Source organism: Solanum tuberosum, unplaced genomic scaffold (genome assembly GCF_000226075.1).
Source record: "Solanum tuberosum cultivar DM 1-3 516 R44 unplaced genomic scaffold, SolTub_3.0 scf00101, whole genome shotgun sequence".
NCBI lineage: Eukaryota > Viridiplantae > Streptophyta > Magnoliopsida > Solanales > Solanaceae > Solanum > Solanum tuberosum.
In genome coordinates, this window is record NW_006239029.1 from 1,057,115 (window position 1) to 1,075,022 (window position 17,908).

The 17,908-nt window shown below is 32.3% G+C and overlaps 3 protein-coding genes across 4 annotated transcripts in view; 1 reads left to right on the forward strand and 2 right to left on the reverse strand.

Moving 5' to 3' along the window:
* LOC102585941 (zeatin O-glucosyltransferase-like) overlaps positions 1-3,479 on the forward strand; it is a 7,503-nt gene extending 4,024 nt beyond the window's left edge. Inside the window, exon 2 of one of the 2 annotated variants that reach the window (XM_015309454.1) lies at positions 2,474-3,479. In XM_015309454.1, coding sequence (XP_015164940.1) covers positions 2,474-3,376 — 903 coding nt within the window. In that variant the 3' untranslated portion in view covers positions 3,377-3,479. The remainder of the gene's footprint in view (positions 1-2,473) is intronic. The other variant, XM_006349001.2, reaches the window with a different exon arrangement.
* Positions 3,480-5,399: 1,920 nt separating this feature from the next.
* LOC102586282 (uncharacterized) lies at positions 5,400-10,734 on the reverse strand. Its single transcript, XM_006349002.2, has 4 exons — positions 10,540-10,734; positions 9,607-9,724; positions 8,961-9,022; positions 5,400-5,651 (listed from the first exon to the last, which is right to left on the reverse strand). Exons 1-4 carry the CDS (start codon positions 10,666-10,668, stop codon positions 5,544-5,546), a joined length of 417 nt encoding a protein of 138 aa, XP_006349064.1. The 5' UTR covers positions 10,669-10,734; the 3' UTR covers positions 5,400-5,543.
* A 391-nt stretch (positions 10,735-11,125) lies between these two features.
* On the reverse strand, positions 11,126-15,455 carry LOC102586606 (GDSL esterase/lipase At5g22810). Its single transcript, XM_006349003.2, has 5 exons — positions 15,130-15,455; positions 14,159-14,289; positions 13,275-13,508; positions 12,386-12,641; positions 11,126-11,856 (listed from the first exon to the last, which is right to left on the reverse strand). Exons 1-5 carry the CDS (start codon positions 15,374-15,376, stop codon positions 11,663-11,665), a joined length of 1,062 nt encoding a protein of 353 aa, XP_006349065.1. The 5' UTR covers positions 15,377-15,455; the 3' UTR covers positions 11,126-11,662.
* Positions 15,456-17,908: the final 2,453 nt, after the last annotated feature.

Sequence of the window (17,908 nt, forward strand, 5' to 3'; positions counted from 1 at the left end):
TTGCACTATTCCCCCCCCCCCCCCTCCCACACACACACACACACTTGCATAATCTTCATACGCCTCCCTCTGTTCATCATACCATTTATTTATTTGCTTCTCTGTAATAAATTTAGTTAAAGAATTTAATATTATAACACATTATAAGAAAATAAAAGATTATTTCATAGATTAGATATTAAAATATTTTTCTAAAATCTTAACTTTTACTAGTCGAAATCCAAAATTTAAGAGTAGGAACTAAAATTGTCTCATTTTCAGAAAAATAAATAAATCATATTTCGATTATCTTACTTTCCTTTATTAACTATCTATCGATTGCATCAATAAACTATCAATTTGAGACGCATTAGGGAAATATGAATTTGTGTGTGCATGTATTTACAAATCTGTTAACTATTTTTCTTTTGCGGAAGTGTTGAGGAATAATAATATAATATCCCTATAATATAAATTATTGAGTACATGTAATGAATCGAGTAAGGTACTGTTTGGAGAAATTATTTTAGTTATGTAAAATATTTTAGCATGCCATAAAGAAATAGACTGAACTATATAAGTAGAAGTAGATGCATTTTTTTTACTAAAATCATCATAAATATTAAGCATAATAAGTCATAGTTACAAAATTCATTGTCCACAAAAAATACTCCACCTTCTCTTAATAATTCCACAGAAATAAAATTGATGTGGACATTAGGAATATGTAATACATTACTCAATGCGAAAGTTTTATCATATGTGAATTTGAGAAGAATTTTTTCTTTTAAAAAAAACGTAGTTATTTTTGAGTCTCCAAGATAAATAATTTCTTCTCCTTTCTCAACTTGGATGTATGACACAAAATCAGTTTTTCACATTGACCTCAATACTTTTATCGGAAAAGACTGCAATAGTTATATCATCCATTTCAACCAAACTTATTTTTAGCTCAGCGGATTGTCATTTCTTTCAAACAAGAAGAATTAAGGTGCATGTTTTATGAAGACTTTATTATTAGTATATTGAGCTTGTAATTATGTTCATTTACATGCTTGTATTTTTCTTTACAATAAAGTTCAGACATAACAATAGTGGACAGGATATCATTAGTATCAATATCATCAATAGGTTCAGGACATATATTATTTGTCATAGTTTCTTAGATTATTGGAAAATACGAATATAATAACAACAATAACATAATTTATAAATTGATACTGTATAAGCAATACTTGAATTGTACTAGACACTATCCTAAAATACTATTTCAGCTAAGTGAAATATTTCTCCAGATTTAAATAAGTCTTCTCGCATCAACAACAAAACATAATTAGGTGAAGTTGCTTGATTCTTATATTTCTCTGAGAACTCTTCTCTTTCTTTTATAGAAGCAAATGGTGAGATTTTGAAATGAAGGGAATACAAAGAGAGAGTACATGTGAAGTCCATGTGCTATAGAATAGATATTAGTACTCACTTTGTATCCACAGATGGAAATTTTAGCTCTCGTGTACACTTTGTTTGAAGTTAATATAAGTTAATCGATTTTTTTTTTTAAAAAAAGTCCATGTGCATAATATATTATCAAAATATGTGAATGTCTATAACCAACTTGTCAAGTGAAATACTTCGGGAATAAGTAACCAATTCATTTAAAACAAAATATTTTCAAAGAAAGTAGGCAAATTACTTTTCTTTCACTTTTTTGTTTGGCTATTTATAAGCCAATTACTTGGTTATTACCATTACTATAACAGGAGGATAAATTGGACACCAAAATTAGCAACTTGAGCACCAAGATTAGTAATTTGGACAAGAAAATTTGAATTCACAAGGGCATCCATTTGACTTCAATCATTTTCAATAAGTTAATGAATTTAATATTATAACATAATTATAATAATAATAAAGTTATTTTTATAAATTAGATATGGATTTCCAAATTGAGCTAACCAAGAAGCAACAAAAAATTTTGCCCAACATTTCTTACTCCTTCCTTCCAAAAATGGCATCAACAACAGATCAACAACACGACGTCGTTGTAGTTGTAGTTCCTCTTCCTGCACAAGGCCATCTCCATCCAGCCCTCCAACTCTCCTGCCGCCTCTCCTCCGCCAACATCCCCGTTTACTACGTCAGCACCACCGCTCACGTCCGGCAAGCTCACTCCCGTGCTGCCGGCTGGAACCCATTGAAAACTCCATATCTTAATTTCATTGATTTTCCTGTTACATTCGATGTCCCTCCTCCAAACCCAGATGCATCCATCAAATTCCCTTCACAACTCGTCCCTGCTTTCAAATCTTCAATGCAACTACGTACCCCGGTTACAGATCTAGTAAATAAATTGGCTTCGATATCGAGGAGAGTTATTGTAGTTCATGATTTTCTCACGTCTTGGGTGGTACAAGATGTACCACAAATACCCAATACAGAGTGTTACTGTTTACACACTGTTTCTGCTTATCTTATGTTTACATATGCTTGGGAGGCTGCTAGACCACCTGTACCTCCTGAAGCTGAAGTTGTACTCAAACAACTTCCGTCTCAAGATGGGTGTACTTCTCCTGAAGTCATAGAATTTGCTATAAAGCAAATAAATGTAATTCAGGATGCTGGGAATATTTACAGTACGTCTCGAGTAATCGACGGAATGTACCTTGATTTGACGGAGAAAATGAGTATTTCTAAGGATTTTAAGAATTGGGCTCTTGGTCCATTCAATCCTGTAAATCTGGAGTTTGACAAGAAGGAAACCCGCCATTATTCACTTGAGTGGCTCGACAAACAACCAGCTAGCTCGGTGATTTTCGTTTCCTTTGGTTCAACAACTTCGTTATCTGAAGACGAAATCAGAGAGCTAGCTATTGGGCTGGAAGTAAGTCAACAGAGATTTATCTGGGTCCTGAGGGACGCAGATAAAGGAGATATATTCTCCGGTGAAGTTCGAAAATATCAATTGCCTGAAGGATATGAGAAGAGGGTATCGGAAAGAGGACTTGTAATGAGAGATTGGGCACCACAATTGGAAATTTTAGGACACCCGTCAACAGGCGGATTTATGAGTCATTGTGGATGGAATTCTTGTATAGAAAGTATTTCAATGGGAGTGCCAATAGCGGTGTGGCCAATGCATTCTGATCAGCCTAGAAATGCTTTGTTCATAGCTGAAGGACTGAAGATTGGTATACCAGTGAGAGAATGGAAGCGAAGAAAGGAAGTGGTGCCTGCAGAAACTGTTGAAAAAGTTGTGAGAACGTTAATGGCGTCTCCGGAGGGAGAGGAGATGAAACGGAAAGCTACAGCGCTGAAGGAAGCAGTGAAGTTGGCAGTGATGGAGGGTGGAGTAACTCACAAGGAAATGGAATCTTTTGTTGCCCACATCACTAGATAGTTTTTTTTACAGTCAAATAACGTGGTGTCAATGTTAGTTTGTGTATGGTTAAAACCTTTTGTATAAGTACCTAATAATTCTATCTATCAAAATGTTTTCCCTTTTAAACTCTAGTAATTGTTTAATGCTGTTAAAATACAATTATTTTTCAAAATTTCAAATAAATGCTAAATTTGTGTTTGGGTGATTCATTGTACCTACGAAATTCGTCATTAATATTGGTGGCAAAGTATGCCACTTACACTGCATCCTCTTGGAATGCGGCACTTTTTTTGAAACCCATGTAATGCGGGATGCTTCATTATGAAGGGAGGTTTTGGAGAACTGATGTGACAGTTGTTTCTGTTTGACTTATATATCATCACACATTCTAATGTAAAATCAATCATTTAATGCTTGCATGATACTTGAGACTTTTAGAAAATTGTGTATGATCTACACTTCTTGTTGGCTAATGTTTTGCATTGGATTCGAGCTACATGTTCATCACTTTCTATTTTGTACTGTGCTTAAAATATTATAAATAAGAAGATAATTTTATTAATTTATTCCTCAAAAATTTCTTGAGAATTTAACAACCAAATGTGAACACTTTCAAAAAAAATTATTTGTAAGAGTAATATAGATTTTCTTTTTAATTCTTTCTTGATTTAGTAAGGAGATAAACTAATAAGTATAGAATAACTATTTTTAATATAAAGATCAATTAATATGAGACAGAAGAAGCAATATGTTAAATATGCCTTTAGCCAAGACTAGAGATAGACAAATCTATCATGACGGATCTATATTAAACAAAATTATGAGAATGGGGTAAGGGAGGGAGCGCAGGGGCTAGGGCGGTGTTGCAGGAGTCGAGGGTAGGTGGTGGGGCATGGGACAATCGAGGAGTTGGGATTTGGTGGTGGAGGTGGTTGTGACTTGTGAGGATGAAGAGGAGACAATGCGGCTTATTTTTTCTATTTTTGTTAGGAATGTTATTTTCTTTATTTTTATATAAAGATACTCCTTTTAAATTTTTTAACCAATTTAATACGAAAATATTTTCCCTCCTACCTACGGAACACACCCTACATTTATGACACTTCTTGATTGCTACACCTTCAAAACGTTATACTTCGTCTCATTTTATGTGACACCATTTGACTTAACATGGTGTTTAAAAAAACAAAAACTTCTGAAATTTGTGGTCTAAAACGATCCGTAGATGTTTGTGTGGTTGAAAATCATTTTATTAAGGATAAAATGAATATTTTAAAGTTAAAATTGTTTCTAATTATAGTAAAATGACATTCTTTTTGGACGAACTAAAAAGAAAAGGGTGTCACATAAAATAGGACGGAGGGAACAAAACATCTCAATCTGTCATCTCGTGAATTGAAAAAAAAAAGTCCTTTTTGAAACGGCCAAAAATAAATAAATAGACAAACAAGTTAAAATAGAGCGCAATAAATTTAATGTTTCAAAAAAAAAAATGCATAACATATACTTTAATACATTATATTTTGATGAATGATATCAAAAACATCTCTACTTTTAAAATATGAAACACCTCACAACAACATACCCGATATGATATAGTTTCACAAGAGAAGTTTAGGGAGGGTGGGGTGTATGTAAACCATACCCCTACTTTTATGGGGTAGAAAGACTATTTAGACCCTCACCCCGGCTCAAGAAAACAAAATATTTGCTTTTTACCTTGCTCTATTTCAAAATTAAATCAAGAGACTAATGTTCAGTCACTATGCTTGTAAGAAATAGCTGGGGGAGGTGCTGACAATGATTTGTAGTAAAACAATTAGTAGAAAATTTAGTAGCTAAGTTTTCAACTTCTTTGCTATCTGGATTTTCTTGGGAAAGACTAATCCCAAGTTGAATCGTGAATGATATTGTACGATCCTTTGAATATATTGTATCCGTAGTGAATTAATGGATGACAATTTTGGTTGGAAAAAAAAAACTAGCCGGAAGTTTGAAAAAGAAAATGAACATTCTTTTTTAAACGGACTAAAAAGGAAAGTAAGATAAAGAAATTGAAACGGAGAGAATGTAACATAACTGCCCCTAAAAAGGTTATTAGTAATATATGAACTAGAACTCCATTTGGTACAATCATACAAGATCTTGTATGATGTCCCTTTTCTTGCTGCCTTTTAACTCTTTATTACTCTTCAAATAGAGGTTGGTAGAAGAGTTTAAATACCTCAACAACTTCTAGGTACCACATCGATTCTCGGTCAGGCAATGGCGAAAGATCAACAATTTTGTGTATCTGAAAAGGGAGAAGATGCTTAGGAATATCATATAAGAAGTTAACAACAGAAAACAAGAGACATCGTAAACCTAGTACAGCAATGTATATTCACAGAAGGCTATGTTAATACACGTAGACTTAAGAACAAAATATACTTGCTCTGCAGATTTTCGAGTAATAATCCACTAACAAACATTGTTTTCAATTTTTTCACAAGGTTTAAAATCAGCAAGAAAGCACCAAGCTCAGCTAATAGTTTTTCGATCGTAAGATAATCATTGTCTGCTCTTGTTTGGTACAGAAAGGTGTGGAAGTACTACATTCTGATAAGATTAAGAAGCCAGAAGGAGTACAATCTTCCACGAAAACTATCTTGCCCTCCATCTAAAACATATATTCATGTTGTATACATTTCTTTATGCTGAGCAAGCAATCTTAATTCTTGTCTGATAGGTTAATTTGGTGATCTAGTTTGTAGACTGCACACATTCTACCTCAGTGAAGGAATGGGTACAGAAAGTATGGCCTTCTATCAGATTACAGCATGAATGCTTCTTCAATACACTGCCAAACTGGACCGTTTGGTATGAATATTGATAGTTCAAAACAGCTGAATTGAAATGGTCTGAAAATGCTTTAGCTTCTGTTCTATCAATAATAACAATAACAAAGATGACTATTGTTTCACCCAAGTGCAAGCTCATGTTTAATGCAAAACAATGATTCTAAAATTGATCTATACTGCTAGACCAACAATCAATGAGTTCAGAATACCTTTACTCTCTTCCAAAATCACTCTAGTTATTACTTCAGCGCAGTGGATGTGTGCGCCTACTAGGAGATATAGGATTAGAAATGAGTATATCCGGACAAGGTGGAGGACAAGATGCAATGGTTTAGACATGTCAAGAGGAGATGCACAGATACCCCAATACGGAGGTTGGCTAGGAATGGTTTCAAAAGTGGTAGAGGTAGACCGAAGAAGTATTGGGCAGAAGTGATTAGCCAGGACATGCTGCAATTTCAGCTTATCAAAGACATGACCTTGGATCGGAGGTGTGGAGCACGGATTAGGGTAAAAGGTTAGTAGATAACGATGGCGTTGTCTTGCTATCCGTTTGTATTTGTAGTCTTAGTATTGCTCAAATAGTTTCTTGTCCTTCGATTTCTATTACTATCTGTTGTCCCTTGTTCCTCGATTATCATAGTTTATGTTCTGTTACTATTTGTTGTTTTTTGTTATTATATGTTGTTTTTTGTAGTTCTATTACTTCTTTTTCTGGATTTGCTTTGGACTGTTTTTTCTTGAGCCGATGGTCAATCAGAAACAAGCTCTCTACCTTTAAGGTAGGGGAAAGGTTTGCATACACTTTACCATCCATGGACCTCACTTTGTGGACTACATTGGATATGTTGTTGTTCTTGTTGTTGTGCAACGTCTGTAGTAACAAGAGTATGGCAAATGAAAGATGGTTCAACGACAAAGACAATTGATTCTAGCACTAAGTTTTCTGGTGAGCATTCTTCTGGTGCTATTTATAATATTCCAGGAGTGACACAGCTAAACCATTCCTTATAAAGTTGAACTATATTGCCTGACGACAAAGGCATAGAGGATATAAATGAGCTCAACATACCTTTCTCTCTTTCAAAATCACTTTAGTATAACTTAGGGCAATGTTTACAGAAACAATAGGGTGGAATAGATGGTTTAACTACAAAGACGAATTTCCTACCACTATTTTCTCCAGTCACTCATTCATTCTTTTGCATATTTATACTATTCCATGAGTAACAGAGACAATTCCTTCACCCTCTGAATCCCCTCCACTTTCGGAGACAAATTTCTACCACTATTTTCTCCGGTCACCATTCATTCTCTTGCGATATTAATATTATTCCATGAGTAACAACCAGACAATTCCTTCCACAATCCCAAGCCCCACCACTAAATTAGACAGAGAATCAGTAACCTCGAAGGATGAGTATTAGGTTTTACATTAATTTGGCATTTGGAGTTCCAACAGCGTTAGCATAAATCTACACAGTATTATTGGCATCAATAGCATGGGCACTCTACAGCATGCTTGATGGTATTGGAGCCAGGTAGCTTGTGGATCTCTGAGATGGAAGTCTATCATAGTACGTCTGTCTTATACAGGTGAACATATCCACAGGTCCTCCACTACAGCAACATAGAATATCCCAATGACGAATATGCTGAAAAGGAATATATATCATAATCCGCTAAATCACACTAGGAAGAAACACGATATAAGTCATTCTGTTTTAATCCTGAATGGCTTGAACAGCTCAGAGAAAAGCCTAGGAAGATAGGAATGCTACCGAGTGCACTACATTGGCACAATTAAGTGGGAACTTGACAGGTCTTGCAGCTACTAAGCTTTCAAAAGGGCTAGCCCATCAGCCACTACTAAGAGCTTAATGCAACAAACATAGGTAAGCCGTTTCAGCTTTCTGCTATAGAGCTTGGACTAATGCATAAAAGATGCAACATGATTCAAAAACTAAGCTACTCTTTGCACTTAATGGAAGGTAAAGATTTGATTGACCAATTCCAAAGTGTAGTTGCATACGATTCTGATATGACGAATGATTCCACAATGCTGATATGGTTGAATTCAACGTTTCACTATGTGACATTGGTTCAAACAGCATAAAATAGTTACAAAAGCTAGGTCTTGTCTAGTTGCAACTCTTCTCATCAGAACCTCTTCCAGATTTTCTCATCATTAATGAGTCTCTTATTCAATTGAACAAGAACGCTGACAGATGGAGTGGAGTAATAGTTACATATTTCTCGTTCCCCCTCCCTCAAAAGCAACCCCTCCATTTGCCTTTTTGTCTTTAGAAACTAGATTTACTTGTGCAGTTGTGCTTCACAACCATTGCTTTTATAGGTTCCTATTCATGCTATGCAAGACACCTTGATTGCTAAGGTTGAGAGTAAAAGTAAACCTTGATATTGTACTAAACTAATAAGAATTCAGTATTAGAGATCAGGATTAAGAACTTGGGGACTCAGGAGCATTACACCAAATGCAGAACTTTGTTTCGTAGTAGATTGGAGATGAATTTAGAATACATGAAATTATTTTACTTTTAGCTGGGCAATCACCCTCAAAAACAACATTGCCATTAACAGATTTACGAATTTAATCAATTGATGCAGTCAATGACGCAACACCCCGAATAAGCTCAAACCAAAATGTTTAACCACACTAAAGCAAGTTAACACAAGAAAAATCCTAATTTAACATGAATGAAGTGGGAAGTCACTTAGAGGGAAAGGTTATCCTTTTTTACCTTAACTAAAGGGAGGCTGCCTTTTTGGACAAAATACAGTCCAACAACCATAACATACATTCCTGTTCAAAAATAAGGCAAGCACAAGTACAGATTTATTAGTAGAGAACAACTGTAAAAATACTAGGAACATAATAATAAAGGGATGATTAGACATGATCCCTTGAGATCTCAACCTGTATCATAGAGTTCCCCATGATTCCAAATATTTCACAGACCTTTGACAGTTTATAAGTAGACTGATTAGCCGTTTATAAATTAACTTAATTATATTAGATCAAGAAACTAATCCTTTTATTGACGCATTCGACTTTTCTTAATAACTCCAAATTTATGAAAGCAAAAAGTCAAAAGTAGAGAACAGCTGCTAAAGTATCTACAAAATAATGAGGGACAGACAAGCTTAAAATTAAATAGGATATCATTTCAAGGAGTTAAAAGCAACATGAAAAGATTAAATAAAGTTACCAATAGTTTTGATACTTAAAAAAATAAATCAAACTGCTCCCAGCAAATCTTTGCATTAGTAGATCAAATGATTTAAGCAAAATATGTCTAACACACAAAATTTGAAGGAAGGGGTTTGTTTGTGTAATATTTGAAACCTCATGGGAGGTGTGTGTAATTTCCCTTAACAATTACTGACCTTTCACCCAAGAAAGTGTGAGGAAGTCGCTGAGAAGTTGGATTTCAATGACCCCTGTGCCATCGTCGAGGAGGAATCGGCCGGAGGAGTCAGTAGTCGGTGTTGAAACCAGAATACCCTGTAGTTAAAATGGGATCTTTTCACAAATAGCTGACCAGAGCTTCCCAAATACTACTATCAAGAAAAAGACTAACAACACTTATTTAAGCTTGCGCGCATATCGACTAATTCCACAGGATACCTGCCACCTCCTACGAGCAACAGGTACCAGGTAACTTTATTCACCAAGACTAACATAGATAGGAAGAAATCACCTAGTGTTTTTGACTCTGTAGCTGGAATTTGAACCTGAGATCTCATGTTCTTAACTCACTCCCCACTAGGCCACACCCTCAGTGCAATTATAGTTGGTACAACGACGTATCCAGTGTAATCCCACAGGATACCCGCCGCCTTCCACCAGCAACAACAAGTACCATGTAACTTTGTCAACTAAGGCTAACAACTACACAATTATTTCAACAACAATGACAACAACATAGTTCATTTTTCCTTCCTAAATGGTATAGATAGATCATACACTTGATACAACAACAACAACAAACAACACACCCAATCTAATCCCACAAGTGAGCTATGCTGAGGGATAAGATGTACCCAGACCTTTTCAATAGACACTCGGCACAAAATGTGGGATCTAGGAGGGTTTTCCAGCTCTTTACAAACTTTTTTTTTATTATTTTATGTCCTTTTTACAAATGACCTTCATTTTACTATCTGAAAAGTTCATTTTCTTCTATTCAAATCATAAGCAAGCTAGAGATCTCATTTCCTCGGTTGTTGAAGCTCCAATTAGGTTAATTCTTCAAATAAAATAGGGAAAACGAAGCAAATTAAACGGGGAATATGAAAGGGGGATAGGAAGAATGAGACCTGGAGCCAGACACGCTGAAAGAGAATGCCGGAGAGAGTGAAAGCTGCCTGTGATTGTTGTGTTGTGGTTGCTTTGGCGTTGTTTAGCTGTGAGCAAAACACTTTCAGTGCTGCCAGATTGTAGTCCATCTTCTTCTTCCCAAAAAATCAAATGAGAAAATTCGCCGGGTTTTCTCTCTTTTATAGTGTTCCACTTTATGTGTTCATAGGGTTAATTTAATTTGGATGTTACTTTTAATTGATAAGCGCTCTAACTCGTCCCATTGCGTTTCGTGGACATCTAATTTTGACGTTACACATAAATTTTAGAGGTGTCTAGATAATTATTTTGTAAGGGAGAGTGTTTGATTGACTCGATAAGGACGAGTTGAAGTGTCTAGATGTGCATATTCAAAATTGAAGTATTTACTTGTCAATTGATGTCAAATTTGAAATATCTATTTGTGTATTTTAAATTCACTTATACACTATGCAAATATTTTTTTTTATACAATTAATTTTTGTAAATATTGTATGCTCAAATTTCCACAATTGAGACTTTTAAGGAAAACAAAATCTGAGATTATTATGCCAATAACAACTGAACTCATATAATTATATCTTTGAATAATTGCATCAATTTAAAAACTTTTACAAGTTTAAACTAATACAACAATATGTCTATATATTCCATTGGCAACATCATAACCAAAATAAATACAAAAAAGGGAATGAAAAATTAAACAAGAATTTATTATAACATAATGTGAGTCCAACCAACAATAAATTTTTCAAGACTTTGTTATTTGCCACTTAAGAAAGAAGGCATAATATTTAAATACACATCTTAAAACTTCCTCAATTGAGAATTAAACACCCCAATTTTGAAAATGTTCATCTAGATATTTTAACTTGATTTAATTGATCTCGTAAATACCTCAAATTTGACAATACACATCTAAAATGCATCCCCTTAAAGGTGTCTACTGTGTAGATGTGCATTTTCAAAGTTAAGATATACTTTTGTGAGACACATTTGAGTTAAGTTGAAATGTTTAGATGATCACAATAAAAATTAGGTGTTCAACAGTCAGATGAGACCAAATTAAAATGTCTATCTCTTTATTATGCCAGGAAAAAATGATCAAGAGATGAGGGATAAGCCACTGGCTAGCAAGTCATCAGCTAAGACTTTATTTGCAGCTTCTGTTGGGTGAAATCCATCCCAAAACACATATTCAGATGCATTTGCACATGTTCCTGGAGAATTTGCATTGCACAATATGGATGTTTCTAGTAATCCTGTGCCACAACATGCCTTTCTTGCTTCAAAAAAACCTGCATAAGAATTAAATATTTGAACAACAATAACATATTCAGTATAATTCTATAAATAGAGTTTGTGATGAATAAAATATACGCAGACCTTAAATAAAACATTTCAAAATAGTTTGGAAATGAGAATACAAAATTAAACATTTGAACAACTTAATAATTTAAGTTAATTTCTAATTCACGAATTACTGAGAGTAATCTTGTTGTTTTTTTAGTAATTAACACTCTTTGTAAATGTCTGTAAAACCTATAGCGATATCGGATCCAATGATAATTAACTAATGCTGGTATATATAGGCTTTAACATTCTTTGTTAATGAGTATATTTATTGCTGTTAAAAACTGTTTTTGTTATAGTGACACTAGTCGTCATGGAAGACTTATAGTGGCGACATATAATCGCCACAAAATCCCAACATTTGTCAAGAACAAAGAGAAGGTTCCTTATCTAGATCCTGTGTGAACGCAAGATGCTTTGTGTATCGAACTATCTTTTTCGAAGAAAAGATTGTATATATTGAAGTATAATTACCATTATCAGCTGGATGTGTGACAAGGTCAAGGAGGGGTTGGTAGATATCCAAGATAACAAGATTGAGACCAGAAAGCTTTTTTTGCAATTTGATTGATGTGTCATTGAGCTTATTGTTGAATGAAATTGCCACTTTGTTCATCTTCTTGACACAATTGTTGTTATCTTTGCCAAATATTGTAATGGATGCTGGTAAACATCCAATTGGTGGTACTGTTGTCACTCCAATCTTTCTTGCTCCCAATCCATACAATTCCTATCAGCCACAACACACCAATTTAAATTATCTTACTTGTGTAAAAAAAATATATTATATTATCAGTATATATAACTTAAATTTATTAAATTATTAATGTAAGAAAATTTTATACCACCAGATTACTTGCACTTGTTGTAATAAGTAACTTCTTGTATTTTCAAGATTAGAATATTTTCTGTAAATATTCTTTGAGTGACTTTTGACTAATCACACATCGCTATATTTTAAATGATCTTTAGCGGTAATTAATTAACGGTAATAACTTAATTGCCGCTTAATATGTTTTTTTAGCGGCAATTAGCACTCTTTATATATGTCCCTAAAGTCTATAGCGACACTGGATCTAATGACACTTAACTAATGCCGGTAAAGGCTTTAGCACTCTTTATTAATGTATCTATTTATTGCCGCTAAAAATTATTTTTATTACAGTGCATACATACGGTGTACATAACTTTAACTCTTACAAGATTTGCTTGTTTAACAGCAAGAACTACAACAATATATTCTGTGTAATTTTATTGGTGGAGTTTGAAAAAGATAATGTGCATGCAGAATGCAGACTTTATTTCTATCTTATGAATGTAGAGAGATTGTTTTCGAAAAATAAAAGAAAGAAAAAGAATATACCAATATAAATTTAGTGTAGGACTTGATGAGGATATCTGAGAACTGATCTGGAGTGTAAACTTTGTAGAGCAAAGGATTAATATAATAATTCTGAACAAAATCACTACTTCCAGCACTGATTAAGTGAATTGAACCATTGATTATTGATGTAGCATTTAATTTCCCTGCAATTACCACCAATTTCTTCTGGTATTCCTTGTAATATTCAAGTTGTTTGCTCAAAGGAATTGCATCCTAAGAAAAAAGAAAAAAAAACAGATGTTAGTCAAATTAATTCGATATTTTAAATAAAAAATTTAGTTATTCAAAAACTATACGAATATTAGTAGTATAAATTACAATTTTTTGCATATCAATATGATGAAAAAATACATACTAAAATATTAGTCAATATATGTGATAGGTTTAACTAGACACATAATTTTTTTAAATTTTTTTTTAATAAAGAACTTTTGAGAAAAACTAAAATTTAAAACATGTTATACCGACGTTTATATGGTTATAAGACATGTGAAACTTATGGTCTAAAACATTACGTAACATTTGTATGATTACAAAAGCTTTATTAAGGTAAAATGAAAATTTTAAGTTCAATTCTTTCCAAATTTAGATTATTTTATTTTTTTTTGGAATTGACTAAAAAGAAAATATTGTCACATAAACTGAAATAGAGAAGTGAGAGTATTTTTTCTTTTAATTTGTTTTGTCTCTCAGTTTCTGGTATTCGTTCGGGGAGTAAAACACTTCCTACCAAAATTAAGTTTATTTTCAAAGCCTTAATCCAAAATCTTTAATTAAAAGTCATTTAATTCTTAAAATTTAAATTCGAGATCGCCGATTTAAATTCGAGATCGCCGATTAAGAATAAAAGGACTATTACTTACATATAGCCTAGAAGTAGTGTCATAGTAACCAGATGAACCTGAGGCAAAATTGGCTCCAATCAAAAGATTTTTGCCTTTGGCTTTCTTGCTGAGATAAGCTGGTGGATATGAAGTAAACCCAAGATTCTCAGCTGTATTATTCAACACAAAGGACAAACATTAGTTTTTTATATATATATATTTCTCACTCGGTAATTGATATTTGTATTAAGATTCGATTAAATTTGAATTCGCACGATATAGGGTCAACATTTCCAACAAGGTCTTTTTTTTATTCTCAGGGATTCAAACTCGAAACCTATACTTAATGATTATTGGCTTGTTGCATTACATTTGCTTTTAAGTGATTTAAGTTTTAACTTTGTATAATATAAGATCGATTATACAAAATTCATAGTGAATATATCGTTAAAAATCTCGTAGCTAATATAATTTTTGAATAAATTGTTCTTAATTCATCGCTCCATGGAATTACCTATGAATTTTATTGTAGAGCTATAAAATTGATCCGTCTCTAGATTTTGTGTTTTAATACCTAGTAGCAATGGTTTCTTTGCCAAATTGACAAGAGGGTTGAATATTCTTTGATATTTCCACCCCTTTTTGTTATTTTAACACTTTAGTGTACAAAACAAAACAAAACAAAAAATAAAATAAAATAGATGTTTATAAAATTAGAAAAGAGTATATTAGTAAGAGGAGATTAGTTGATTTTTTACATTAATAATAAGCAAACATTATTATTATTATTATTAAAATATGACAGGTAAGCGTAAAATTTGTAAATCATAGTAAAAGTTAGTATTTACGAAGCAAACCCTGAAAAAGAAGTCTTGAAATTATTCCCAAGTATTACTCCATAGTTAAACAAATATGACAACTAATATGCTACCATACAACATATTAAACTATATATGGTATACATCTTATAAAATTAAATTGTCGACATATATAATTTAAATCGAAAAAACCTGTGAAATCTGAGGCAAGTTTTCCATTGCAAAATCTTCCAGTTGGTATTTGTTTAGGAAAATCTCTTCCATAAGGAGGAAAATTTGCCTTGACAATTGTTTTAAGATAATTATTATTTCCTGCATCAACAACTGAATCTCCAAAAATAAATAATGCTGGAACTAAAGGCTGCCCATTAACAATATTAATCAAAATATCCAAGGCAAATGCAAATAAATAAATCCTCAAAAGACTTGAAATTCCCATTATAGAAAATAGTTTTTAAAAAAATATGTAAGAAAACTTGTATGTGTTTTTCCTTTTTCTTTTGGTTCAATAATTTGAAGTGTTTGTGGAGGTGAAAAATGAAAAGAGTTTGAGGACTATATAAAGAGTTCAATTGGTTGAAAGGTTACATCAATGATATCTATATCCTGTTTAATTAATTCCTTAATTTTTTATTTTTCACCTGATATCTGATATTAATTTGAAATTCTGATTAATTCTGATTTAGGGTCGAATAAGAACAAATAAAGAGGGAATCACTTTTTATCTTGAATAAGATCAAATTCTGATTAATAATATACTAATTCTCTCTTTAGTCTTGTACTACTTTGAAATTCGACTAATACGAATTTGCGTGCATGTGCAAAACCAATTAAAGAGAGAATCACTCCTTATCAGTTTTTTTTTCATTTCTAAAGTTTAAACTCAAGATATCTGATTAAAAATCGAAACAACCTAGCTCTCCCATCACAATTAGGGATGGTAATTATTAATTCCTCAACTTAAGACAATAAAGTATTCAACCATATATATAGCATTTTGTGGAAGTTCAGCCTGACCATAATTTGAAATTTAATCGAAATTAGCTATAAATTTCATCGCTAATCTATTACAAAATTGCTCATGGCTAACAAAAATACAATCCATTGTTAATCCATCGCCAAATTGAATTAGCAACGAAATTTTGTTATTTAATAATAAAATTTGTCTATCGATAATTCTTATATTTTTTTAGTAGCGAAAAAATAAATGTGGCAGGATTTGAACCATTCTACTCTTTTTATTGTTCTTTCTTTGAATAATTTTCATTGTCTCCCATAAGCTATATGGTTGAATAACAGCTAATCAACAATTATTGGATTAACAAAAGAATTTATTATCTTCTTCTTTTTCTGTGACAAAAATTTGGAAGCTTAGTATAAAATTATAATATATATTATATATAGTCAGTAGTTACAACTAAAATTCACTGGCATAACTTGTTCAGGTAAAAATGTTATCTGTCTTAGGGAGCTTGTTTGACACATTTTTTTTTTCTGTTTCTTTTTTTCTTTTTTTATTAAAAAGAAAGAATTAACTTAAATACTAGCAACCTACCTACATTAAATTAAAAATAATTGTCAGATATATAATACTATAACCAATATAGGATTAGTATACAATCTATGTATACCGATTATAAAAATATACAATAAATTCGATCGGCTATTTATGTAAAGATTTTTAAAAAATAAAAATTTTGGTTCTCTTCTAGAATTCCACAAGTGAGATATCTTATGCTTCTCTAAATTGCTTGACTTCATATGCAGTAGCTCTTCAATCAACATCATATAAGTTTGTAATGCTGACAGCTAATTAAGTGTTAATGTATTACTCTCTTCGTTTTAATTTATGTGTCTTACTTTGATGCGGAATCTGAATTAATCAATTTTCCGTGTTAATTTGGAGATAGATTTTTCCTTTTTAAAAAAATTGACTTTCACATTTTAAAACTACATGAGAAAATACTATAAATCACAAACTTGGGAGGGCTTATTTCTAATTAGGAAGAATAAGAAAAGAAAGATAATAAAGTCCACATATGTTTGGCATTAAGTAGGGTTATCTCCGCTACTGAAAATAAAATAAAATAAAAAGAATAATATTTATAACACATTTATACGAATAAGTTTTTACTATTATAATAGAATAAATAATCAACATTTTCAACTAGTATTTTCACAATAATAATAATTTAAAATAATTGAAATAATAGTGGTCGGAGAAAGCATTTTTTGACTTCCAAAATAATAGTAACTATGATACATAAATTTTAATTTATTTTAGCCGTATATATAATTCAAACTGAAAGCAGTTGATATGTATGTAGGGATGGATATACCTTGCTCCAAGCTGTGTACGTCATGTAAGTTTTTTTTTTGAAACTCCAGGATAACCCGCAGACGCTACAACCTTTGCCCTTCGAGTGAGCACTCTATAGAGAACATTTTGTGCGCACCGGATAAACCCCACTGTGTCATGTAAGTTGTAACATGTCTTATTGAATATATATATATATATATTGCCATAGCAATTTATTCATTTCTTCACTTCTTTAAATATTAACACCTTATAAAAAAAGTTGTGTATACCAATGCGCATAACAACATACCCAATAATATAATTACACACATGGTATTTGAAAAGAGTGCACAAATCTTATATCTTTCTTGCATAAAGTAGAGGGACTGTATCGCACCGCGTTGAGGTGGAAATTAATTTCACATATCTTACAAGAAAAAATATTTTTTATGTATATAAATATTAGTAGTAACTATTGAATCCTCTAAACTTCTTGATATGTTTGTTTCTTTATATTTTTAGTCCTCTCAGTAAAAAGTCTAACTCCGTCACTTCCTCTTGAGCTAAAGAATTTCTTTAGTAGAACAACCAGAATCTTAATCTTATTGAACCTGATTACATAATGTGAACATTTATTCAGTAGATTACAAAAGTGACAAAATGCTTCTCTTA

What these genes read in the sequence shown, in the direction of transcription:
- LOC102586606 (XM_006349003.2), bottom strand. Translation starts at nt 15,376, where the DNA reads ATGGGAATTTCAAGTCTTTTGAGGATTTATTTATTTGCATTTGCCTTG. An exon ending in ACTTGCCTCAGATTTCACAG is followed by an intron (nt 14,290 to 15,129) that starts GTTTTTTCGATT and finishes TGAATAATACAG; the next exon opens with CTGAGAATCTTGGGTTTACT. An exon ending in ACACTACTTCTAGGCTATAT is followed by an intron (nt 13,509 to 14,158) that starts GTAAGTAATAGT and finishes CTTTTTTCTTAG; the next exon opens with GATGCAATTCCTTTGAGCAA.
- LOC102586282 (XM_006349002.2), bottom strand. Translation starts at nt 10,668, where the DNA reads ATGGACTACAATCTGGCAGCACTGAAAGTGTTTTGCTCACAGCTAAAC. An exon ending in TTCAGCGTGTCTGGCTCCAG is followed by an intron (nt 9,725 to 10,539) that starts GTCTCATTCTTC and finishes TTTTAACTACAG; the next exon opens with GGTATTCTGGTTTCAACACC. An exon ending in CACACTTTCTTGGGTGAAAG is followed by an intron (nt 9,023 to 9,606) that starts GTCAGTAATTGT and finishes ATTTTTGAACAG; the next exon opens with GAATGTATGTTATGGTTGTT.